This window comes from Onychostruthus taczanowskii, unplaced genomic scaffold (assembly GCF_017590055.1).
Source record: "Onychostruthus taczanowskii isolate IOZ18803 unplaced genomic scaffold, ASM1759005v1 scaffold24, whole genome shotgun sequence".
NCBI lineage: Eukaryota > Metazoa > Chordata > Aves > Passeriformes > Passeridae > Onychostruthus > Onychostruthus taczanowskii.
In genome coordinates, this window is record NW_024499684.1 from 9,028,549 (window position 1) to 9,055,574 (window position 27,026).

At 43.0% G+C, this 27,026-nt stretch overlaps 1 protein-coding gene across 3 annotated transcripts in view; it reads right to left on the reverse strand.

Annotated features, from left to right (window-relative positions):
- The window catches only part of DIS3L2 (DIS3 like 3'-5' exoribonuclease 2), a 180,860-nt gene that overhangs the window by 61,257 nt on the left and 92,577 nt on the right, over window positions 1-27,026 (reverse strand). For all 3 annotated transcript variants that reach the window (XM_041405987.1, XM_041405988.1, XM_041405989.1), the window contains exons 11-14: window positions 26,183-26,262; window positions 10,842-10,954; window positions 3,766-3,873; window positions 102-335 (exon numbers count right to left, since the gene is read on the reverse strand). In XM_041405987.1, the coding sequence (XP_041261921.1) occupies window positions 102-335; window positions 3,766-3,873; window positions 10,842-10,954; window positions 26,183-26,262 (535 nt within the window). The remainder of the gene's footprint in view (window positions 1-101; window positions 336-3,765; window positions 3,874-10,841; window positions 10,955-26,182; window positions 26,263-27,026) is intronic.

The window sequence follows — 27,026 nt, forward strand, 5'->3', positions numbered from 1 at the left end:
CCTTGATTTTACCCTTCGAGTTTTCAGACTGGCCAGGAAATTCTCAGAGAGTACAAGGTGAAATTGCTTTGGTGAAGCCTGAAGGGGCTGGACTCACTCACCTGGTCCAAGTGCAGGGCACCCTCGGTGAAGCGCTGCTTGCGCAGGCGCTGCGCGACTCGATGCAGGTTCAGCACAGCCTCCTGGATCTCGGCTATCGAGTGCTGGGGTGAGACAGGGGGGAGCTCTTCAGGTGACAACACCTTCCCAGGGCTGTCAATCATGCTCTGTGCATGGTCATAGCTGAGCTTCACGCAGGAGCAGATGACCGTCCTCCCAAACCACTCATCAAGGATCTGCAAAATTGACAAGTGTAAATTGATCTGAGGACTCATTCTTCCGGTGCACAAAAGCTTGGGAAGTTGTTCCCAACTTGGGAGGAATGACACTGGGAGTAATGACACCAGACTTCCCCACTACCTGTGCTTTCTGAGTGAAGATCTTGTCCTACTGAGACCTTCAGGCCTTTTGCCCATGCAGATTCTCTAGCATCTATTAACATGTATATGCAAGTAACAGGTAACAATATATTGTGTATATACATAGGAGACTGCTTGGATCTCCCTCCTCTACCTGACTTCCCTCCTCCACAGAGCTCCAAGAACTACAGACCATCTGGGAGTCGAACCCAGTCTGTTGGCTCACAGGTTACCAGGTGCAGGAGTGACAACAGGCAGACACATGCCAGAGAGTTCTCCTGCCTAAAACACAGCAGAATGACTTAAAGTCTGGGCACCAGGGCATGAGGGGCTGGACTTAAAATACTGTTTTCAGGAGTACTGCAGGAACCCCAACGTCTGACTAGCACATGTGAAAGTGCCTGACTAGGACTTTCACACTTTGGTGGATCTGGAGGAGAAATGGGCAGTCACTGATCCCTTGCTTCTCTGATCATGTCCACGGTTCTAGGTCCAAACTCAAGCCAGGAACCGTTCTGGGCTTCCAAACTACTTTGGAATTGAGAGGAAAATATTCAATAAACTGCTTATAAAATTATTTTATTTTAAACCAGAAGCCACTCCCATTTTGAACTCCCTAAAAGAATACCAGTGTAAAAATAGGAATTCAGAATTATTTCCTAAATCAGACAGGAAAACCTGTTTTCAGCTGAGATATATAAGACAATCAATCCAACAGCTCATCAAGGCAGTGATAAAGTGCTGAGGGACATGGGCAGAAGGATTTTCACAAAAGTAAAGAGCACTGGCGTGAGGGCTCTGGAGACAGATGGAGACAGTTTGTGATAAACCATTCAAAGCACAAGTGCTCAGAGAATGATTGAAGAATTGTAATTCTGCCTTAGCTGCCAGTGCCACCTTACCCCTTCATCAGCCCAACAGTACAAGGTAAATTCTGCAAGTGACAGTGTCCAGGGAGAAGGGCAAGCTCTCTATGACAGCCTTGTCAAGGACACTGCTTCAGAGACAAACCTTCCCCTTAATAGGAAGGGACTGATTCCCAAAATACCTTTGCTGCCTCCTTCCCTAATGCATCACAGATGTGCTGTATAACTCAGCAACTCAGAGCTCTGAAAGTCACAGGGCTCTTAAGGTTATTTCTACTTCGAAAGTGCTTTAATAGCAGAGATGCAGCAAGTAGCATCTTGCAATGTAAAGTGCTCTGACCATCAGCTCATGGTTATTCTCTGTGTCTCTTCCTCTGTGCTGTGGAGAAAGAAAGGAAGAGAAAGCCACAAAGCTGGACAGAGATGTTGTGACAGTGGTGAGTGGTGACAGCACCTGCTCTGTGTTCTGCTGCATCTGTTCAGTGCAGTTCAACGGGTGGTGATGGGGGATGCATGTCCAGCAGGTCAGCAGCCCCTGCTCTGGAAACCCCACCAGAAGAATGGGCAAGCTCCCATGGACTGGCCTATGTACCATGGCTGAGGGATGGGCAAGGCACAGTGGAGGAGCAACATTTGGGGGTGGTGAGCTGGGACCTAGAGATTACAATGAGTAGCCCACAAGATCAGTCTGCAAAGTTTCCCCCATCACAGCAAACCTGGTGCACCCACAGTCCACACAGAGCACCAGCATCTAAAGGATTTCTAAAATTATGATAAGGTTTCCCCAGTTCTGCCTGCTTTTGAGAAAAACCATAGTCCTGAGCAACATCCTGTCCTCACTATCAGTGCTCTCATGGCTCTCCACCAACAGCTGAGGTCCAAGGGATGTGTTGGGACCTTTGACTCACCTCCCTTTCACCCAGCAGAGTGTGGAGGAGCATGTGATCCTGCTTGCACTGAGACACAGGTATACTAACACCTAGAAATACCAGCTTTTAGAAGAATGCTCTCCTGGGCAAAAGCCCTACAACCACTTTTCCTCTTGGAAAGAATAAATTCTTCTCCAGCTTTCGCCTGACATCCACATCAAGTAACCTCGAGTAAGACTGTAACCTGAAAGGCCTTGTAGGAGAAACCAGCTTGCTGAGATGGCCACAGGCAGTCTGCCCTCCCAGGGTCAGCATGGCCACAGCCTAGACCACTCCAGAGGTCTGCTTCCTGAGCTAAATGCTGCAGCTCCTCTATTTTCTCACTGGTCAGACAGGGTTGGACTGAGCACTACTTGAAACACAATGGATATATCACACGGGACAAGAGACAAGATGTAATTAAAGCCTTTTTTTAATTAAGACTTGACTTTCAGCTGCTCAAAGACAACTCAGAGTCAATGAAAGATTTACCATGAGCAATCACGCTGTTGCTATAGGATGGGAAACACTTTTCACAGCAGACAAATACAACCCACTTCAGTGTCAGAACAGGGATTCACTGCAGAAATTCAGAACCAGGAATGCAACTGTATTTTGCTAAAGCACAAAGATAGATTCAGCATCCTTTAGAGCAGCTGGGACAATAATAAGGAGGTGAATCTTTGTGAAAAATTACCAAATTGGCTCAAGAAATACTGTCTACAGAAAGAGTTGTATATGTAACAACAACGGTTAAAAAAACCTCTGAGTACAAAATGTGCATTTTGCATAGACTAAACAGTGCTCTGGTACTGCCAGTCTTTAGCCCTCCCTGATTAGTAAGGGGACCCTGTGAAGGGGACCCTGTAATCACCACAGAGGAGATTTTAGGGTAACAAAGAGTGTGGGAGAGAAATAGGAGAGAAATGAAGACCTGGGGAGTGGTGGCAGGCAGATGAAGGCAGCTCAGTGCACCAACAGACAGCCTCCACAACTGCTCCCTGGAAATAACACATGCAGAGGGGATGGAGCCATGCCTTTGCTGAAGGGCTATCGTGCTTTATTTGGATTCATGTCATTTGCAGCTCTGAAGAGGAATTAAACAGTCTGTTTACCAGAGAGGCCACAGAGGCACAGTGCCGCATCCGCCGCACTGCACAACTGCCTGCGAGCACGAGGCAGGCCTGGAGTCAGGGACACATCTCATCCCACCCAAAGCATTAGCTCTGAATTGCTGCTGGAGGTAAGACATTAAATGGTTGGGTGACCTGGCAAAGAGCAGGACATTCTTCATTCCTGAGATTCATACAAATATTCATCCTCTCCCAACCATGTTGAGAGATTATTCCAGTTAGAAATTCCACAGTATGTCTTCAGCAAGACAAGACACAGGCACAGTCCTGCACCCTCCAGTACTGTTCACCTTTGCTATCCACCTGAGTGTCGAGGGATGACATTTTTACCACTACAAGAGTAGGGGCTGGCCACTAGGAAGGACTGATTAGCAGGATGACTGCCTGCTGCCTAAGGTACCTTGCCTTCCGGAGTCAATTTCCAAATCACAGAGAACGTCAGTCTGTCTCGCATGGGATTGAGACTGCAGAGCTCCTCACAGAGCAGCCTGGGAAGCATTGGGATCACCTGCAAGAGAAGAGAACCTTGGTAAGACACAAGCTTTTAGTGTGGACAAGCTTCTCTGACCAGCTGTTAAAGAGAAAATGTGTTAAGCCGTCAGCATCACGTTCTCTGTGGGAGGAGTGGCCACGTCACAACTCTAGGATGCATCACCCATGCCAGAGCTGTATCACATGGCAGACAGCGTGGTGGCAGGGAATGAGGAAGTAACCCAAATCCTCTGAAATGAGAGGATTTCAGACATGGCTAAGGCCACCAACATCCACGTCAGCCCCATCCCTCAATGAGATCAGAAGCAGTTTTAAGTCTCCAACCTGGAAATCACTCCCAGTGCTCCCCTCTGAAGAATGGAGTAATCTGCATCCTTGGTTATGCAAACACTTACAATGCAACTTTTAAGGTCACACCCAGTGCTCCCCTCTGAAGAATGGAGTAATCTGCATCCTTGGTTATGCAAACACAATGCAACTTTTAAGGTCACCAAGTTTGCTCTGTTTTCCACTTCTTTACCACTGCCACTTTGGCACTGGGAAGAATGGGGAAGGGCACATCAGGAAATCTAATGCTGAAGAAATATGGTCCTGGCAATCAGCAGCTGAAGAGGTTGGATTGTGGAACTGTGTTTCTTGCTTTCCCACTGAATACCATGTAACCAAGAAGTAAATGCAAGTCTGCTCTCTGCAAAGCATAAATGAAACTTCTCCCATGCAACACAGGAGACATGCTTGGCTTCAGTACAGATTGAACCATGCTTTACAGCACAGACAGGAACTTGTAGATGCAGGTGAGATAAACAGAAGTGCCTGTGTTATGACTATTGACCATGCTGTCCGCAAATGGAGAACAATTACTTTATTATACTCAAAATTTGAACAAAATGTCAGCCAGCATAAATTTCTGGCAGGATTTTTTAACCCATGTCCTAATTCCTTACAACTAATCAATATTTCTGCTGCTGAATGTTGAATTACCAAATTCCAAATTACTCACCTGACTACACCAACAAAGCTAGAGCTTTTGAGCATATTCACGCTAGAGCAAACCTGAGTAGCTCCAAGTGTTTCCACCATCCCTGAGTTATTTCCTAAGTGAAGTCTGTAGTAAAGACCATCTTTAGCAGCTGCTTAATGAAGCAAAACTCATTATTTGAGTTTAACTTCTGACTTGCCTTCTCATTATTTACCTTTGTGAAGAAGCAATAATTGTCCTCAAAAAACCACTACATTACTCCTCTAGTTTATTTTGAGTGGCAACGTGGAATGGTGCTTTTCAGAAAAACAGAGAAATGCTCTGCTTGTGTGCCATAAAGTAATTTAGCTATTTAATTTCATTTCCGTTTTGACTGCTCTGTGTGCCAGCCTGTAAATATAGGACCAGCAGGAAGCTGACTGGCATATAAATCCCAGCTCTTCCAAAACTCTGACACCTATTTAATGATTTCAGAGAAAACTTTTTCTACCTGAAGGCAGGAGAACCACTGTTCTTCAAAACAGTATGAAAAAACAGTCTCAGGTTCCTGTTTTCTCCTCAAGTGCACACACTTTACACTTACCTTTTGCTTTGAAGGAAAGACTTAAAATATTTAATCACATTTGTGGTTTGCCACCAGAAAATGGCTATAAATCTCTTCTAACTGCGGTGCACACTAGTGCCAAAAGGTTAACTGTATGGTCTGGGGCTCTCACCATGAATCAGCAGCCTGGTTCTCCTGGAAGGTCACAAGGGCACAGCCTGTGATAAGCTGTTTCCCACAACACAAAGGCCGCCAACTCTGTCATTGCAGTAGCGAACAGAATGTTAACAATACTGCTACATTCATAACTCACTGCCCCAGTACGTGAGCCTGCCCATGCTGCCTGGAAGGACCCGCACCACACGGGTACAAATTCAGTGTAAGTGATGCCAAACCATGTCAGAAAAGAGAGAAAATAGCTTTATAGTCTCTCGGAAATCCCTGCCCGCCTAAGATCACCCATGACCACCTTAAGACCCCAAAGTTCAGGTCACAGCGAACAAAGTGCTAGTAATTTAATAAAAGCTCCCATGCCCTTTCCCACCCAAATTAAAAGCTGCTTTTCTCTCTCTCCTCAACTCTGATAATCTGATAATGGCCTGTACTTACTGAATATTTGTGTGCCTTTGCACATCCTCTTTCCCTTCCCATCTCCTGGAGCAATACCAGTTTGCTAGAAAAATGCCTGCATGGAACACAAAAGCCCATGCTTGCTTTAAGTGTACTTGAGCAGGATTAATATTCAATTCAAGAGGCTGTAATTCAATGGAAGGGCTTTCAATGATGTGAAACACAAGCAAAGCTTTAACTCAGATCATAATTACACCACGAAACACTCACCAAGCAATTAGCTGTAACAAATCTACTGTTAGGGAAGCATCAGCCTGTGCTACCTTTGTTTTACAGGAGAGAAACTTTAGGTGGAAGTTTCTTAACCTAAGCCATGGAGGAAGTCTCATGGGAGAATAAGAATGCAATCAACCTTTTCCTGGGCTCAGCAAACACATACATAACATAACCTGACCTTGCACTGAAGGCATTTCAATTTTTTCTACCTTACTGAATTCAATGAAACCTGTTTCCAACACCACAACAGTCTTGGCTGACTGCGTCCTGCTTTAACATCACGATTCCTCTTCACCCTCTACATGGAGCATAAACCCACTGTCATAAGGCACAGGAGTTTAAGTTATAAATACACATTTCCCTTTTCCTTAACATGATACGGTCGCAGCCTGAAAGGATTCCCAGTAATTGCAAGCCCAGCATTTAACATACAAAGATGTCACAATTGTGTCACACTCAGAGTGAGATGTTCCAGGAGTGATCCCAGGGGCTGCCCAGAGGAACTCTGGCAACAGGATTATCTCCATCTCTTTCTGACAGAGACACGGGTTGAGAGATTTCCCTAAGCACATCTTTAATGTCCAGATTTGCAAAATATCAGAGGAGTGTAGAATTGCCTTGAATAATCCAGAGGTTGCCCGGCACCTTTTTAATGCTCTGCCCTTCCCGTGACTGTCTGCCAAGAGGCAGCAGTGTCTGCCAGCTGTCCTGTGGAGTGCCAGGGCACGCAGGAATCCAGGAGCTGAAATGCTGCCGAGGGATAGCACCTCCAGTGGGAAGTGGTTTCCTTGGCAAATTGCTACGGATGTGCCTATGTTGGGGATCACATCATTCAGCTTGATTGTACTGCAGATGGAAATCAAGTCACCTGGGCTTAGACGGGTAATAAACCTGGAATAAAGGGTTTATAAATGTAGCTGAATCTAGAAATGCAGTTGGAGAGGCCCAGCAGAGCTAGGCAAAAAAATTTTACAATGTAAAAAAGGAGCTACACTCCCCAGGAAATCCTTTCTAATGAATCTGTCATAGAAACCAGGGCTTGGGTGGTGAGAGCTTGTCTGGTTTTAATCCCCCTCTATCAAGTCAGGCTAATAAAAGACATCATCTCTCCCCACAAGCCTAGCAGTGCCCAAGAGATACTGAAAAGGGCACTTTGAATGGAAGGCTGATATCAATGCTGGCAGACAGCAGGTCTGCATTTGAAATCAAACCACAGACAGAGGATTTCTCTCTCCCTATTTCCAAGTCCTAAATGCAAAATCTTCAGCACTGCCCTTGAGACTCAGCTGTCCAGCACTGCCTGACAGCCTGCTCCATGCTACTGTTCTCTCTGCAGGCAGCCACACATCCCAGAAAGCCAAAGCAATGCCACCACTGGAAAACCAAAGTGAGAGAGGGCACTTCTGGGGCTGGGGGGGTCATACACACCATCATGCTGGCATTACAAAACAGATGGACCTGTGACCACGGCTGGTCACACTGCTTAGCAGCTGGCTCCTCTGCAGGGGAAGATCCAGATCCCTGCTTGTGAGAGCCTTGGGGTTTGTTTTGTTTCATCTCTTCAACAAATAAAGTGCTTCCAGAAACCAAATGTGAGTTTCCAGTCTCTCTCATTCCCAGGGATCTGGGCAGGGGAGAGAGCGAGCACATGCATGCTAGATGACAAAAGTTCTTGTTCCCTATAAAATCAGAAACACCTGCTGCAGCCAGGACTAACTCACTGGCCAGGTTCAGAGCAGGTTAGCCCAGAGCAGCTCTGATCAATGGACTCACTGTAGCAGCTTTTCAAGGAACAGAAGGGGAAAACTGGTCACCCAACCAAAGGGAAAAAGGAACAAACCCTGGTCAAGCATAATCCCCTATCTTCACAAAGTTACATGAGCACTTTTGCTCCCTTCAAACTTCATTCTGCTGGAATCCTGCTTTGGCTGCCCCTTAATTCTTGGTTCAGGTTGGTTATGATCACCACTGGCTCCTAAGGTGATCCTTCTCCCACAGTCAATCCAGTGGGGAGGGATTGCATTACCCAAGAGTTTCCACTAGAGCTGGTAGGAGAACGCTGAAGTTCAACAGTGGAGTGGGCTCAGCAAATCTCCTGCTTGTACACTAAAAGACACTCAAAGGAAATAGGCAATTTATTTATGAGCCAAGATTTCTCCTCAGGAGTTGTATCAACACTTCCATGAATTCAGAGTTCAAGCAACTCTTTGTTACTCAGCCTGAAATTATCAAAATATCAACACCCTGACAACCTGCTGGTGTCAAAAGTGAATATCTTGAAGTCCTTGGACTCAACATGAAGACAGGCTTACAGTTCTGATCTTTGATCTCCAGTGTAAAATAGGACCAGTAAAATATTATAGGGATTTATGGCTGAACTCTCACTCAAGCTGCTTCACACCTAAAATAACACTGTGAGATATGCCAAAAAAGAGGAAACTGTTTAGGTTTTCTTGCTGCTTAAAACCTGATACATTCTTATTTCAAAAACTTTTGACTTGTATTAAATAGACCACTAGCAATTACACAATAACTCCCCTTCTGGTTCAGGAAAATTAAATATGTGGCTTTATTTAACTTCTTTTGGAGGATTAGCATGGTGCTAACCTCTCGCAGAATCACAGCTGTCTTAGGAAACAGTTTCATCAAAGAAAAGCATATTTTCTACAAGAGTCATGCTACCATCTTGTTTCAGACAGCCTGGCTGCGTTCCTTTGCCCATCCCCTCACTCCTTTTCATCTCTTGTAATTAAAATATTGAAAATTTCATCATCTAATCTAGTTTGTTGTCTTGAAATGTGTTTTCGGCAGGGCATAAGTGTGGGTAAAACACTAATCCTGACTGCTGGGCCACTGTAGGTGAAGATGAATTGAAGATTAGGGGCAGCAGGTAACTTATGCCAGCATTGCACAGGACTGGCAGTGCTGGAGGGGAAAGGCACTTTGAAAGAAAATTCAATTAACTTCTGCATCCAACTAGATTTTCATGAAAAATGTCTCCTTTCTTTATAAAAATCTTCCTTCTCCCTTGACTAAAAGAATCACATGGCCTCAAACCACAGTGTTTTGACTTGGAAATACTGCCACAACATCCTCCTGGAGTACAGCTTTGCTGCCCCCAGTGACATCCCCCCCTAGTCCAGCCCACAGCTCCCACCATCGAGTCATCCATCAGAGGGGGAAGCAGAGACTGGAGAAGCCAAGGGTTTATCACTGGAGGGACTGCAAGATTGGAAAAACTGGTGCCAGAACTGCAGTTTCCATGAGATACACGTTGCTTGCCACTTGTGGAGAACAGCAAGCACAGGAACTGGGGTGTCTCAGCACAGAGAAGCTGTGTGCTTTTGGTGTCACTACCACTGACCTGGTAGGGACACTTGGGCATTGCTGTCACAGTGGTTCCACAGGGAGCTGAAACCCACCAGACTCCCTGAGACCCCCAAAGCTGTGCCTTGCTGCTTCTACCCAAAGAAAGCTAAGGAACAGTTGCTAAAGGTAAACAGCTTGATATCAAACCATAGATTTGATTCCACTAGTGTAACACAAATCATTTTATCATCCAGAAAGTGAAGAGAGGACACAGGAAGCTACTGAAAAAAGCATCATTACAAAAACCTCCCCAGATAACAACCCTGAAAACATCCAGGAAGGGAAGGGACAGGAAGAATCACTCCTAATCCTGAGTACCAAGAAGGACATGTTTATTATAGAAAAGATGTCCTGCCATTCCAGAAGGGGCTGTGGAGACAAGGACTCCAGCCTGACTGAATAGGAGTGTGGTGAGAGGCAGATTAATCTGCTCCATGAAACTGCTTCAACACTTTTCTTCATGCAGCTGATGCCTCAAGCCTGCACAGGACACTGACAGCCAAGTTTTCCAGCTTCCCTACACACACAGTGCCAGTGGTATCTGATGGGCTACAAAGTGTTTCTTCACATTCAACTGAAAATGAGACAGACACAGACAGAGTCTACACATTTCCTTTCCAACAATGTTAAACCTGAACCTGTTCATTTGTAAAGCTTAGACATCAGCTTTACACTTGAGCTTAACATTTGATTCTGATAAGCTAAAATCAGTATAATTTCAAGCATATTTTCATTGCATTATGAAGGAACACTATTCCTCCATTATTTGGGATATCCAGACAAAGTAGGAGTGTGAACCTTTTGCTTTACCTCAAGATGTTTGTTTGCTTATTTTACATCTTACTCTGACACAAATCCATTTCTCTGAGGCATGAGTTGGACTCTTGCACCAAAGGCAAGACAAAATTCTACACATCTGCCAATCTGAAGCCCTCAAAAGCAAGGCAGAGGAGCCAGCTTGGGTGTGTCAGGCTTGGCTCAGGTCAGCACTGAGCTGGTGAGCCCTGGCACATGTGGGGCACACACTGACCACAGTCAGAAGGTCACAAGCTGCTGCTCCACCCCAGCCTCTCTCCATAAACTCCAAGGTAGTGAGTCAGCTTCTGTGTTTCCATCAACTTACTCATTTTTACAGGTGTCCTGCAATAACAGCCAGATTTTGATTCTGAGCTTCTGAAAATGAACCTTGAAAATGAATTTATGGTAAGTGAAGGCACAAGCATCAGACAAAAAAAGCTGTCCTTACCTTCTGCACCAGATAGACACTGGTGGCCCTTTCACTTGCTACTTTATCCAGCGCTGTCTCTTCCAGTACGAAGTAGCTCACGTCTGCGATGTGGACTCCCACTTCCAAGTTCCCTGGAATTGCACAAGGAAGTCAGTAGGCTGTGAGCAGAAATGAACTGATGACATATTTAACTCTGACTCCTCTCCCCCTCCCTCAATCTTTTTGCTTTATGCCAAAATCTCACAAAACCAATACTTCTTCCTACTTCTTCCACCTGGGATGAAAACCGTGGTCCTCAGGACACTCTCAAATTCACCACCACGCTCAAATTCACCACCACTGTGGTACCACATATGAGTGAATGTACATGGAAGTGAATCCTCAAGTACAGAGGTGGAAATGTGAAAACCCTTCAAAATCACACGGATGAATCTTTCCAGTTAGGAGTTTGTAATAGTGAGCCCAGCCCTCATCCCTTTGCTGCCAGACAACAGTGTGAAAGAAAGATGGAACCCCACCTCACAAGCACACAGGCATTGCAGGATCCCATTTCCCTGGTATGGAGCAGTCAGTCACACTTTTGGGTGTGACTGCATCCAATGCTTTTGGGTTATCAAACTGCACCAACCTGGTTGAGCCCAGTTTGCTGCTGAGGACATGGGAAGTCTTCAATTACTTTGGATCAGCCTGTGCAGAAATGCAGCTTTCCACTAGAAGAATATTTCCACCGTTACCCTGCCTTTCCTTTAGATTTGGTCTTTCACCCTTTAATTAGAGTCCAGTTCAAAAGCATCTTAAGTCAAAAGTTAGGCTGGAGAGGAGTACTGCTGAGGTTTATCATGAGGTTTTGGCAGTAATTCGGATTTGGAAGTAGTGATCATCCTCAGCTTTGGAAGTAATTAGTACCTAGGTCCAAGAAATTCGGGTTTGCTAATCCTCAAAGCAGCCTATTGACCTTTGTTTTCTCTGGAAGGACTAGGCTGGATTTGAGGTGCTTATTTGTAGAATAGTTCTAAGTGCAGCGGGTTCCTAATTATAACACTTGGTTCTTTAGAGGAATTCACTAACCTCTTGGTATCTATAAATATTTTTTCTTTCCTTAATTTTTTTAAAGAGACAAAGTAATAAGATCCCATGCTGGTGACAAGCCTGTTTATTTATACACCTTGCAAAGAACATTATCAAAGCCCTTCTCTCGAGTGTCACGTTTTTGAAGGATAAATGGTTCATAGCTGTTGTCATTAAGCAGTACATGTGCCTGTGTGCCCTTCTGATGGATACCAGAACAGGATTTCAGCAGAGTAGGAGTGGAAACAGATGAAGAGGAAGCATGAGAGGGTTCAGCCTCCTATTAGTGGGAGACACCCAGGCCACTGTGGCCCAGCTGGGAACTCAGGGAAATGAGTACCAGCCCACCCTGCAGAGCTGCCTGACTTCATAACGATTTAACCTCATTAAGCCATGTTTGCACAGCACTGTGAGTACGTAAAGCACAACCCTGCTTTTGAGCAGCCTTTGTGCACTCGACAGAGCACAGATGTAAAGGCAGCAGAAACACACACAGAAGGCAGGAGGGATGGGGTTTAGATGTGCTCACGTAACCTCCAGCCACTGGAAAGGCCTGCGGAGACTAAATATGATGGCAGCAGGGAGAGAGGGCCAATAATCCCATCGCACACCAAGGGACAAATTCCACCACTTGTCAGGAAGCTGGGAGCAAAGACTGCAGATTAAATGGTTCACCTCAGAAAGCTGCCTACAGCTGTGTTGTGATATTATCACATGCCTTGAAAGCTGCTCTACATGGATTAGGCATCCAAGCCTGAAACTACTTAGACAGTAAGTCTTAGACCAACAGTTCAACCAACAGGTTTAATATTACACACACTCGAAGCCAACACTCAGAAGGTAAAAAAATATTGAATACTTTGAAGTCAATATTGTAATGTATTGACCCTGCAGACAAATATTGACTAAAGGAAAAGGAGAGGGGGTCATTACATCATGCCTTTAATCGCACTTTAATTCAATATGTGCACTGTTACATACATGAACTTTTTGTCCTCCATAGAAAATCGACAAACCAAGAAAGATCTCATTGCATGAGATAATAAAACATGGAGTCAGCCAATGAAAACACACTGAGCAGAGTTAAATTTCATTCAGGTTTCCCACCAGAGCTTCTAAAAGCCGGGGTCAGTGTGAGCCCCTTGCTTTTGAACTTTTGATGGAAATTCTATCTAAATATTTTCTTACATACATTGACATAATGCAAACTGGCAGCTCTTGGGTTTGTCTTGCTCATGTATGAATCACCCTATCTCTCTCACCCCCAAAATATTCAGACCAAGAGAACTTGAAGATACAGCACAGTGATCAACCAATCTGATTTCTCTCAAATCATTGCTTTTGAATGTGCTAGACAAAATACCAGCCTAAGCCTGCACAGAAATACCTGCCTGCTGCTCTCTCCCTGGTTTATTTGCTAATTAAAGTGAAAGAGCATTGTGGATAGAGAAATACTATTCACTAGAATTCTGTTCCAGGTTCACAAACTGTTTTTCCAGTCTCATTAATTTTTACGACAAAGTCACAAAAGGAACATTTCACACTGTAAGACTCATGTTAGGCCCCAAGGAAAAAAAAAAAAAAAAAAAAAAGAGAAAAAGTGGCCTGAAAGGGAAAGCGAATTTAACCAGGAGTCATGGAGAAAAAAGTCTTGCCAAAGAGATCAGAGGAAGAGGGTAGAGGGCGGACACCACATGGTTCACACACCATAGGCCACTATACATGGTCTACTTGACCTCCATTTTGTTGAAAAAATATACTTTTCCAGCAAAGAGAGCCTTCCAACCTTGCCATGTAGCTCTCCATTGTGACAGACTTTTTATATCCTAAATGTCTTAGAGAAACAAGTACTTTTACAAACTACAGATTTTTTTCATCCCAAATTCTCTAACAGGGAATTTAAAGCTGCACAACAACTCCTTATGCTAGGTATACACTAGCAGTATAAGGCTAGGGGTTTTTAAAATGAATTTACATTAAAATGTACAGAAGATTAAGCCAGACACTTCATATGCAGCTATTAAAGCAAATAGCTGCAGGGAGCATCTATTGCAATGAAAAATGCTGAAGGCACTTGGATGGCTTCTCTCACTCAGGATCTCTGGGACTCTTTCATTTAAAATCATTTCATCTGAAAGTGGATGCAAAACTGTCATGCCATTCAAACTCTACCACTGCAAAGCTGCTCTTGGGAGATGTTTAGCAACAGGGAATGCAGTTTAGAGTCAAGCAAGGCGTGGTTTATTAACCAGCTGAGCCCTATCAGCTCCTCTCTGCAACCACAGAGACGTGACAGAGATGGAGACAGGAGAATTGTCTGAAATCACAGCACAGCACTGCAAAGCCCAGCGAGGAGGCCCTTTGCAATGAGGAGCTCTCCTGAGGTCTGCAAGCACAAAGGGAAAGGGATGGGCACTCAGCCCCCCAAACCCCCTTGGGCCAATGCTCTGTGCCAGTGGGACAGGACTTGTCACCTAACTGCAAACAACACAGCTGTGATGCCACAAGCAGAGAGGACAATTTCCCTTTCATTTACCATCAGTGGCTGTGACAATAGCAGAACAGAATGGACCTGTGTCTCACCAACTCTCTGGAAGCCGGGATCCTCTCTTGGAGCTCACCAAGTGACAGAGCCATGAAAAGCAGGTGTCCCCCCAGCACAAAGGACACACAGTTGTTTTGGAGAAGGATCAGCTCCTCATGCTGAGGATCTGGCTTGTTTGAACCCACCCCAAAATCTCCTGTGCGTCAATGTGATGCTAAAATCAAAGGAGAGCAGTGGCACCTTACAGAAGAACAAAGAACAGGCTGTTTCTTTTTTTCCTTTTTTTTTTGCTGATGATCTCATTCTCTATGACAAAACAGTTCAGAGAGCTTATTTCCTTCTTTATTGAAAAAATTATAAACAGAAAGGGATTAGTAAGAAGGAGCTAGAAGAGAAGGAAAAGACATTTTCAGCCTGTAAATGCTTCATAAGAACTGTCAACCCAGCAGGTCACATCAAGCACTTGCCCCTGGAATTAGAAAGTTGAGTTGAATGCATTTGAACAGTATGTGAGGGAACACACTGGAATCAAATCCCTCTTCTCCATCTTCAGCAACCCTACTCAGTCATAGAGCAAATCCAGAGACGAAGCAATTTCACTTCACACCCTAGCATATGTGAATTTTAGGGCCATGTAACTGAAAAACGCAGCTCTTCAAGGATAAAACATCAGAAAGTATTTCTCTACCATGCAGTATTTCTCTCCCATTTATGGAGAGAAATACTTTTCACTTTCAAGCATCATCATTCTCAGGAGGGAAGTCAAACATGAGCAAACGTGTTAAGTCAACTTAAAATCAAATGCCAGGGTTTTTGGTATATACTGTTTCCAACACTGTCTTCACCCTTCAGTGAGATACAAAAGAGTTCAAAGCAAATTGCAAAGTGTTTGCTCTATCCAGAAAACAGCCAACTACCCACCTGCTGCCAGCACTTCAAGGCAGTCCCAAGCTGTTCCCTGGTTAGACCAAACTCTTGCAGCAAATAATTACAGTTCTTTCCCATTCCACAGCCCTGGGGGTATCATGCTGTTGCTCTTATCTGCTAAGCAATATTTAGCACCTTGCAAAAGTATGAAAAACTTGCATAAAGAGAGAGAAATGAGGCCTATAACCTACATACATGTTTTGTTGCTATTGGCAGTGCTACAGAAGATCAGGAATCTTCATCAAGGGGGAGGACAGTGTCTGCCACAGAGGGTCACAGTTACAGGAGGGACAGCCAGAGGAGCTGCAGACCATAAAGGGGTGGACATAAACCCAGTGTAATTTGCACTGAAGCAGAAATTGGCACCAAGACTTGGGGAAGCTGCTGGAACCAGGAAGGGGCCATCACAGCTTTAAATGAATGACATGACCCAAATATTTCTGCTTGTCTTTGGCATGTGTATGAACACATACAGCTCAAGGGTTATGGAAGTGACCATCTTGGGATAGAGAGGGAAGAAAAAAGAGAAAAAAGAATGATCAGGAAAGAAGAGCAAGTGGGAAAGCAAAAGAAGCGCAAGATGGAGAAGTGGAGGAGAAGAGAATAAAGTGGAACCATGGAAAGAGCAAGTTTTCTGTCTGCTCTGTAGTCTGAAGAAAAAGGTAGGTGGCTTTAATTCTCAGCTGAGGTTACTTTTCTACCAAAGGAAGCCAAGTTGTTCAAAAAAGCAGACAGTGTGTTTTACTTATTTTAAAATAACATGGAAAGTGCTTAAATTTTACTTGTGTGCCCTAGGGCCATTTTGCTTTTTGAAGACACAGTGCAACTGAGCATAAATCCATTAACTTGTTTACCAAGAAACCAAATTTTTTAAATTATCACATGATGGCCCTTTAGCCAACTGAAATGCAACTAATTGCACCCTTTTTTGGGCAAGTAATAGCTTTTTCCTTCTTTAAAGGTCTCTTCCTTAACATAACCTCACAAGAAGACTCTGGCAAAAGTATCAGATCCTGTATCTTGAGAGCAGGACAAGTCCCCAGGGCACAATGCAGCAACTTTTTCATCCAAACATTTCCATCCACTTAGTAAATGTTGCAACAACTTCAAAACTGAAAAACTGTCTGCCCAAACAAGCAACAAACACCTCTAAAGGGTAACAATCAAAAAAATGCTGCATGCTATCAAACCCCTCTGCCACTGGTTTGAGTGAAAATTGTCCCAGAGAAACAACCCACTTCACCTACCAGTAACAGAGAACTTAAACCATCAGGAACAGCCTGGCCAAAGTTCCAAGAAATTTCAACTCTTCTTTGAACTATGCTTGGTCACTTTTTTGGTGTCTGTAGCACCTGGAGAGGTGGCCAAGGTCAAACCCTTAGCATTCACATGGCAAACTGTGGGAGGTGGCACGTGCACTGTGTCAGCATCAGGCTGCAGAGGTGCTGGCTGGGTCTGGGCCCTTGCTTTGCTTCTTAAATCACAATTAAAGCCTTCAATTTTCATCCTCTCCTTGAGGAGCCAGGCTGATATAAAGATAATAAAAGCTGTGACTTTTCTGATTTAACTGCTGAAATTCAAGAGCTGGAAGATGGACCAAATCCTCAACATGAGCAGAACTGAGAATGGCCCCAAACTGAGAAACAGCATGAGATCACAAGAGAAGGGAGGAAAAATCCCAAAAACATCTTTACATGTTAACTCTCCCCATACTGAAGGTCTAGGCATTTCCTCAACTTCCACAAGCATCTGAAAAACTACCGACAAAATGGCGACATTGCAAAGTGATGCTTTTAGCAGTTCTAAGAGAATAAAAAAATTCAGAGTTTTTCACAAAAATAAACCATAACAGGGTATTTGTTACTTTCTTCTGTTCTTCTTTAAGTTAAAAGGTCAGTGTTGGACATCAATGAGTCTAAAATCCAGAATAACATGATTCTTAAAGTAATGTTTTACTCTGACCTTCAGGCATTTTGTCCCTTGCATCAACTGAATGTTACAGAGACAACTACAATTGTACAAACCAATTTGTGACTGGCTCTAGGTGAGGTCCAAAACAAAACTCATCTGTTCATTAAGTGCAGCAAAGGACAAGAGAAGATGAAAAGCAGAAATATTTTCTAGAGTTCTCCATGAGCCATCAGCAATCCTTAAAATAGTTTCAGAATTATGAGGAGACTATATCTATTACTAAATTAAATTCTGGAAGCAGGTCTTTCATGTGAGTTGCATGAAATTTTGTCTGCAGCAGCTAATAAATTCAGCAATGTCCTAAAAACACTTTATATAATTTTAAAGCCACGTTTTATACCTCAAAACAAAGCCAGGACACCTTCATGGGGTGGCATTTCATGCACTGTGCCCTGAGTTTTGCACATAAACCAGCACAAGCCCGTGCAGGAAAGGTGATCCCCCCACACCTGAAGGGGATGTTCAGAGATGGCTCTTGGTCAGCATGAGGCTCTCTCAGGACAGCAGGTCAGTCCTCCCATGGGAACACAAGGCAGATCTCTGTGCTGGTGGTGTTCTCCCAAATTCCAAACTCCCATGAGCTGGAGACCACAATGCTGGCACCAACCAGGTGATGCCAGACCTCACAGATGATAGCACATCACCAAGGCAGAGTAACACGAGCTGCTTGATGAGTGAACTCACACCAGCTCTTCATCACCTTGTGACAGAAGATGTTGCCACTCAGAAGGCACCTACTACCTACAGCTGTCCTGAAAACCACCTTAAAACCTGAGCAATAACTCTGGAGAAGAATGAAAGAGCCCTTCTGTGCAAGCACTACTCCTGCACCATTACATTGGATACTTACAGGAGGAGGGAGTTCTCCTGAGGGAAAAACACTAAATACTCAGGACAGAATTCACACAGCATGTTCAAGATAAAACATTTAATTGCAGACTGAAGGACACAGGCAATGATACCCAACAGAATAAGCACACCGAATAAGGATTTTTTTCACACTGCTGAGCAAGATACAAGCAGAAAAATACAGATACAAGTGGGGCACAACTATTGCAACAGTAGAAATCAGGAAACAGCACAGAACAACTGGGGACAGGCAGTACAATGATGGAAAACAAAGGGAATGTAGCATTCCTTTGATATAGCAAAGGTGTCCATTGGAAGACTGAGACCAGACACAGTGGTTCCTTATGCAGCAATGCCTGTGTCCCACCTTCTGGCCATGCAGGTTCTGTCCCCATTCCTGGGCTGGTATCTGCTTACACTGCAGAGGTTCACAGCAGAGCTGGTTTCCTCTGTGCCTGCATGAGTGATGAACAGACCTTGTGAGGTGCCAAAACACAAAGATCCACTCTGAGCTATTGTTAACTATTGATTTCTTTGCAAGACTCAAGTAATGAGCAACTTAAGAGGAGCTACAAACACCCAACACATCAGATTTATCCACTGAATGCCATGACTAATTTATATGGTCACATCTGGGAGAATCTCTAGATGACTACTTAAAACTTAGACCCAGCATGAATCTTTGTCATGCAGGCTCAAATTCAACACTTGGAGGATGGATCTTCCACCCTTCATCAAGACATGATGTCAAGACATCAGCACACAGAGGCAATGGCTGTGCTGCTGTGACTCAGATTCCTGGCTCAGAAAGCAATCTCTGCTGGTGGGGAAGAGTTACCAAGGCAGACTCTCAGCAGTGAGGTTTGCAGCCAACACAATGAAGGTAAAAGGACAATTTCTGGTATTCACGTCATCAATTGTTTGTATTCCAAGACTGATTCAAGAGGCTCTACCAGGAAATCAGCAGTCTTTGAATTTAAAGAGATGGGAAGTGACACCCAGAAGCTTTTGAGAGGCACTTTTGGGTGTAGGATATCATCCTGTTCCTGAAATGAAGGTTTAGAGTGGGGAGGGACCAGCCTCTCTCTGCTGCTAGGTCAGTCCCTTTTGTGGTATCTCTGCTGTACACAGCAATCCACGGCTGAGTGAGCATTCCAGGCATTCAAAGAGACCTTGAGATGTAGTGCTAGGCCAAACACATACAATGCACTTCCACAGAAGAGCCCTGACATTTCTTCAACTCCTTTGGGAACAGAAGGAAGTCACTGAGATTTCAATTTTAGCCATCCAACTGTTTTGTTTATTTTTGGAAAGATTTCCAAAACATTTCCCTCTGCAATTGGTTTTACTCTTTCTGTGTATCTAGCATAATAGTTGACAATCAAGAAATAGTGTAATGAATTACTGTGTAAGATGTTTTTCCTGTTCATCTCGGTTCTGAAACCCTGCACTGCACCACATAACAAGTTAAAAAAACAACCCAGTGATTCTGAGGGATCCTGCCACTTCATAAAGTTGATAATAAAGACAATATACAGCAGTAACTCCTTTGCTGCCTACATGTAACAGAACATGTGACTGAAGATAACCATGAGGGAACGTTCTGCTAGCCATTTGTACCCTTCCAAAGTTTATCTGCCTCACATAGTTTCTGACTTTTATTTGCTACATTCACTGAAAAGTCCTGTCCCATCTAGGTATGTCTGGTCATCCCTTATCATTTGTGGTTCTTCTCCAAAGACTCTCCTGGTCCTTGGAGTACTTTTTTATGAATGGAAATCATAGGCAAAATGCTTTTAGATCTGTTTGCACAAGAATTTCTGGATCTTCTTTCCATTATTGATCTACTTAAAGGCATTTTCTCTTTTTTTTTTTTTTCTTCAATACACAATCAGACACTCTTTTTTTAAGTTTGTATCCACAAATATCAGCGAGGTCCATCAGGACACAAAATCCCACGCCTCTAAATCTTTGGGGAATTGTCCCAGGTCCTGAATTCATGAACTGAAATGATCCGGAAGGCAACTTTGCCCAGAGCATCTCTCCTCCCTGCAGAAAAGTAAACTCACTTTTATGAGTAATTCTACTGGCATTTGCACATCTGTTTGCATGCTCTGCAGCCACAGTCTTTGTTACCTTAATATATCTTTTATTTTGTTTTAATCCCATGTCTCTTTGCAACACAGCTTTCCTTGCATACTGTAAAAACCCCAAAAAACCAAAAAAAAAAAAAAAAAAAAACCCAAAAAAAACCCACAAAACTTTTGGGATAAGGATGAAATATTTATAAAATATGTATACATGACATAAAAATCCAACACAATAAATATGGATTACTAATCACAAATCCTGCCCAATTTTACTTAACCAAGCTCTCAATTGACCTTATCACAAGCAGCTTTCAAATATATGCAAAAAAAAAAAAAAAAGTTTTAATAAATTATGTTCTAGCAATCAATGCTCTAACTAAATCCAAACTTCCTTAATGACCCCAGTACCTTAACAGCCAGTTTACTGCACTTGTCTGGGGATTTGGCTCAGTCTATTTTCCTTTCAGCCACCAGCAGTTTGGAGCAACCTGCCCTATTCCCAGGGGAACCTAGGGGAGCCCCAAGTCATCAAGCCATCCCAGCAATTTCAAGAGAGATGTTTGGTGGAGAAAAGCTGACTCAATTCAGCCCTCTGATTCCATTCAACCCTGCACTTGGAAATTGGAAGTGATGTGTGTTTCCTCACACAACCCCACGTTACCTCAAAAGAAGAGACAAAATATACTGCACACGCTGCAGCTCCCAGCACTACACAGGAGCCTGCTGTGGGGCACAGCAGGGATCTGGATTTGGCAGAGATCTGAGAGCATTTTGCATATTTCAATGAATCTGCAACCACAAGCCCTCAATAGGAAGAAAAAATATGTACCTCTTTCTAATCAGTGCAATATGTCTTTTTCACTCTCCCGGTGACACAACAAAACATCCCCAGATTAACCAGCAGGTAACAGGAGAGACGAGCTAATTCTGCCTGATACTAAAGTAAAATTTGACCCAATGTTTCATGCAATCCCACTCCTGATAGATCTTATTTTACCCATACTTGACTCCTGCAGTAAATCTAAGCAAATTGCAGTTCATGATCATTTGACATTTGAATCATATGTCAATGTGTTTCTGTCATTTTCTCTGGAGGTCTGGTGTCTGTTCAGCTTAAATAGCTTACAAAGAAGGAAGCATAGTAATTTCATAAATTATTTTTGATAAATAAGTCCATATTCATTTCAAAAGTAGCTTTTGATCCAACACTAGCTTGTTCTTCAGTGTTTACCTTCAGCAAAGATTTACAAACTTACAAAAATATTTACTCCATTTACAAACTCTGCTGATACTCTGTCCTGCAGGGACCAAAGGGATTTGCTGAAGGGTCCTGTACCACGTTTCCCTAGAGCAAATGTCACCCTGCAGCCCTTAAGTGGCTAGGGAGACAAAGCTGAATAGAAGAAGGAACATTTACATCTTAAAAATCAAATGTAAGTGCACAGAACTTTACAAAATTAAAACATCCTAAGTGCTTGCAAACTGCACCAGGAAAGAATGCAGGTCAAAGGAGAGGAAGACCAGGTGGTCTCCTGAGATGGTAGAGGACATCTTGGGGCTACCAGGCCTCTACAGGTGTTTTTCAAGTGCAAGATTCTGGAGCTCACACACCAGGAGATGTCTACTAAGCTGTCCAGGTCTAAGAAAAGCAGCCCCAGAGCCTGGAGGCCTACAGTGGAAAAGGGAGAATTTTATCAACATTTGGCAAAACATGAGTTGGCTTTACTAAAATGTGTGAAATAGGCTCCTCGAACAGAGATCTAAGTCTCAATCTCTTTTCCAAAAAACTGCAGCTCACAAGGAATTTTGTGCTAAGAGGAAAGGTCATGCTGCACTCTTCCCAGATTTGGGTCACAAGGAAAAGTTCTCTGCTTTGCTTATACCCCATTATGGCACTTACAGAAACATAATGTGTTTGATGTTTCTATCCCATTTCCCATAGGTACATCTGATTAGCATTCACCAACAGATTGAATGGATTTAAGGGAAACAGAAAAAACCAGGGGGCTGCACACTGCAGAAGCCTCATTTGTTTAGGTCATCAGGCAAACACTGGGAAGAGTCAATGATTGCATCTATTTATGGCCTCACTCCAAAATGCAGACAGGCCGTGTCACTAAGGACATGGAAAACAGGGCAAACAGTCTGTAGAAAATATTTCTATTCTGCAGTACAACAATTCCTCCTAAAAAAGATGTAAATTACTTGAACTTAAATTACTTTGTAAAAGACTGTAAGAATACAGAAATGAAAGAAAAACACAAGTGAGAACCATGTTAGTTATTAATATACAAATAAAAGATGTACAGAGCTCTGTCAGTACAGCCCAAAGCACTGCTTTGAGATCAGCAGCAAAAGACAACCCCTCAAAAATATTTCCCTGTAACCTCTGCTCCGTATTTTCCCATCATGGCCTGACCTTTCACTAGAAGGAACTGTCTGCCTTGAAATGTGCTAAATTCCATTTCTACTCCTACCAGTAAGCAGCCTTCAAACAGGACTGCATCAGTGTACATTACCAGAAATACAAGCACCTCTGGCAGAGAATGCCCAGAAGAGGTTTGGAAAGTGTGAGAAACATGCCCGGCATCACTGGGACTCACAGGTCACCTGCCATGCTGAGAGCAGAATAAATCTTTAAACCTCTGCACCCTGGGTGAAAACATTCAGGCTTGAAAATAGCACAGCTGTTTTCTGCAACATCCATACGACCTGAGAACGGTTCTGCTGTGCCTTCTTGGCTGCAGCAATTTGCTAGAAGACGTGCAGAAAGGATCACAAAAGAGCATTGACTGAAATGAACTTGTTTAAAACCTCAAGCTACCCTGAAAGCTCTACAAAGGCTGTAGAAACTAGGTGCAGGCCAGAGCCATCTTTTACTCCAAGGTTCTGCTGAATCATCTAAATGGAGTACAGTTTGTTCATATTTCTGCAGCTGTTACATAAATAACCCTATTTTCCTTCTTTATTGGAGCTGATCTCTTTTAAAATATACACTCACAAATGTGAGCAGCAAGCTCACCTCCCTACTGCTATCATTAAACAATAACGAGGAGCACGGCCGTTAATCAGAAACAGACTCCAATATAAAATCCTCTCAAAACCAGACTGGCCCACTTAAAACATATATCCCTGGAAAAGTTTCCAACTGCTGCAATATCCTACTGCAAGCTCCATTAAAAATACAGCTCTTCCCACAGCCATCCCATGCTTCCTCTGCTAGTGACACTCTGCTACTGGGTAGTTCTTCATGATAGATTTGTGAACTACTTCAGCAAAAAAATTCCTTTCCACCTTCTACAGAGGATGTAGCACGGGTGAATCCTTCATCCACTGACCAGATCTGATAAGAGGAGGCTGGAAACTCCACAAAGGTGCAAAGACAGTCACTTATCTCTCTGCTTGCTGCCTAAGATCCTTCAAAGCAAAGAAACTGTCACAGTCTTGAATAAATTAGCAATGAATACTCAAAGACAATTTAATTCTCAAAAATCTTCTGAAATGCCCTGATTTAGCTGTCTGATAGAGGAAGTGTGGGCAATTAATGTGCTTTTTTGTAGAAATTCAGTGTGCTATACACCAACAGAGAATTCTGAATTAGGTTCTGCATTCTCTGTTGATTTTTGGAGATCTCCTGACATCATGAGGATGCCAAGATATGTGGTTTGCTCATGTTGGGATTTTTTTGTGAGGTTTTTTAAAGTGTTTTACATATGGGCAAAAGGGATGGAAAAAATAATAATTTCTTGTAACCACGTTTACATTTGGAATAAAAGCTGCGTTAACTCTTAACACAACTTTGCCCTCCTGAGAGATTCAGCCTTGCCAGACCTGGACACGCTCTTAACTTCTAAAACAACTCTTTGTCATAATAATTGCAGCCATCACAGCAACTTTTAGAGCCAAAAAGTTCACAGGGTACCTCCAAAACATGTCAAAAGGCTCTACAAGCATAAGATTGAGGTTCCCATAGGGGCTCTTCCTAAACACCGAAGAGCTGCAAACAGCCACAGCCTTGCAAGCAAGTGAACCCAAAGAATTGACCCCAAAGGACCCCAGCAGTGGTTTTGGACGTGTCTAAGTCTGGAAATTCCTGAAAAAATTTTAAGTCAAAGTACAGATACCTTAGAAAATTTCACTTATGCTGATAGACTTATTACCCTCCCTTTCTCCAGCCATATTTTATAGGCTTATAATAGTACCCTACAGTGTGCTACAGGGGCCACTGAGCAACAAGTTAAATTCACACAAGGACAAAAAACTAACAAGTCCAGAGGGATTCAATTTGCATGCCAGAAAATGTCCCAGGAACTTGTGACAGGAGATAGATCCGGGTGTCTTCTGCCAGCTGCAGGTCTGTGGGCTGAAGTCCCCTGTGCCAGAAACTGAAGAGAAGCATGTCCCCAGCTAGACAGAGCCCGGTCCTAGCCAGGAACAGGCTGATGGAATGAACGATTTCTAATTTCCCCATCAGGATGCAAACTAAGGACTGTGGCCACATCCCTCATCACTACCTATACCCACAAGCCCCAGGCACAAGTGGCAGGGCTGCCATGGCTTTGCAGGCTTTCTGGCAGAAAGAATTCTGAAGAATTCTTTCTCACACTGGTACTTTCTTTGAACACTTTCTCCAAATGGCTTACGGGTAAGAGAACAATGCACCACAAACCAGCTGACTGAGTGGTCCCTGCAGCATCTAAAACCCACATGAATGTGAACAGTAAATGGTCAGAAGCCAGAGTTTCAACACTTTAGATCTGAGGACCTGTTGGATCACAATGCTGTCATAAACCTCCAGTGATTCAGATGACAAAGTGGAAAGAGGGAGAACAGAGCTCAGCTTAGGATCTCTCAAGAAGACTCTTTCAATTTTCTGTGAAACAGAATGGCATTTTTTCCTTAATCTTGCCTCAAAACTGCTATTGTAGAGTACAATTAATTTTATTGGCTTCAAATTGTCTTTCACCACTGCTTTTTTTATCCGTTTTATAGCACTGTTATAGTACTCTGTACTTGGGTCTAAATGACATTACAATGCATTGGCCACATTGCACAGTATGAAATCAACTTTAAAAAATGGAAATTATGTTTTGGATGTCATATTGTATGTCATATCATATTGTGATGATAAGCAAGAGCAAGAAAAACTAAACCCACACCAAAAAAAAACAAAAACAGAAACCCAAAAACACAACCTTTATCTTCATTATTAGGGGTGGATAGGTTAATATAATCATGCAATATTTCTAACCAAGACTGTTACTGGATCTTATCAAACTAAATGAGCTGAGCTTGGATGGCAAAGTAAGCTTACAAGAGAAAAGTTCCTTTGGTCATAATCATCAAGATTTGGCTTCTGGAGCTTTACTTTCTGTTCTGCTGGCTTACGGCATAGTAAAAGTACAAAAAAGGCAGAAGAGAAAGCTCAAAGGCAATGAGAAGAAAAACACAACTTATAAGGCACACTGTGCTCATCTGACAATTCCCAGCATCCCATAAACACCAAAAAACAATTCAGCCAGTGACCTTCAAAAGACTGGATTCCTTTACCCATGGACTGTGTACACAAGGTCAAAGTTGCACTCGACTTTAGCCTGCAGAAGTGGTGTATTAGCTATTCAGCTGTAACTCCCATAATGACAGGAGACAGCTGAGATCTGCTCAAATCAAATTACAGCTCTGATTATGCAAAACACTGTGGCTCTGCATTTTCTAACACTAAGTCTGAGTGCAGTTTGAAGATGTCTGCTCCAAGATTTCTAAAAACAAGCAATTAAAACAACAGGAGAAGAACTAGTTTATTACTCTACTTATATTTGGCAACGAATACTTCAGAACAAATTATAGATACAAGTGTATCAACAGCTGAATACAAACACTAGAACTATTTTGTAAAATATATCTCATACCGTCAGGGAGTTGTTTACAGGACAAAGCATCATCAAGATCTCTGGCAGTTGATGGGTCGATGGTGAAAATGCATTCTTTCCTATCCAAAGAAAAAAAAAAGAAAAGAAAAATTTATCTCCCAGTCACAAAGAAGGTATCAAAACACAGAGCCCATCAGAGACATCCAGACAACAACAACCATGTTTTCAGAAGACTCTGCTGAAACATCTTCCAGTCTCATCTGAATTCTAAATCTAATCTATTTTTTAAAAAACAGTTTAGACAAGTGAATCTCCTTGGGTATTTTTTCATTTTTCTTTTTGGTTTAACTGCTTGGTCTTAGTAGCTTTCATTTCATTACAGATATTCCCTCACAAAAACTAAACAATTTAGCCCATCAAGTTCACTCCAAAGAAACAAGCAGGAAAAAGTCTAGATGCCTTGCAGCTAGAGTAAAAATAGATTGTTCCTAATTGCTAAGTTAAATGGAACACAAATAAGCCTCATGTCCATGCCAAAGAGGGGATGTCACACCATCTGACACTCCATGAGCACAGCTAGGACAGAGCAGAGGCACTGAAACGTGACAAAACTGAGTGAGAGTTTTGGTCCCAGTAAAGACACCCAGGAGATGCAGGACTTTACAAAACCTACACAGCCAATTATGGACCAAAGGGAAAAGCAGGTTCAGCGGGAAAAAAAAAAAATAAAGTTATAGGAAGGGCAAGCTCCAAATCAGCTCATTAAATCTTACAGATCAACTTGGTGCTCAGGAAAAGCTGAACATCCTTTTGCATGTGCTGTACCACACCGTTCCAGGTGGCACCTGGAATTTGCAGCCCTGCCCTGGAAGGCTCACATGTG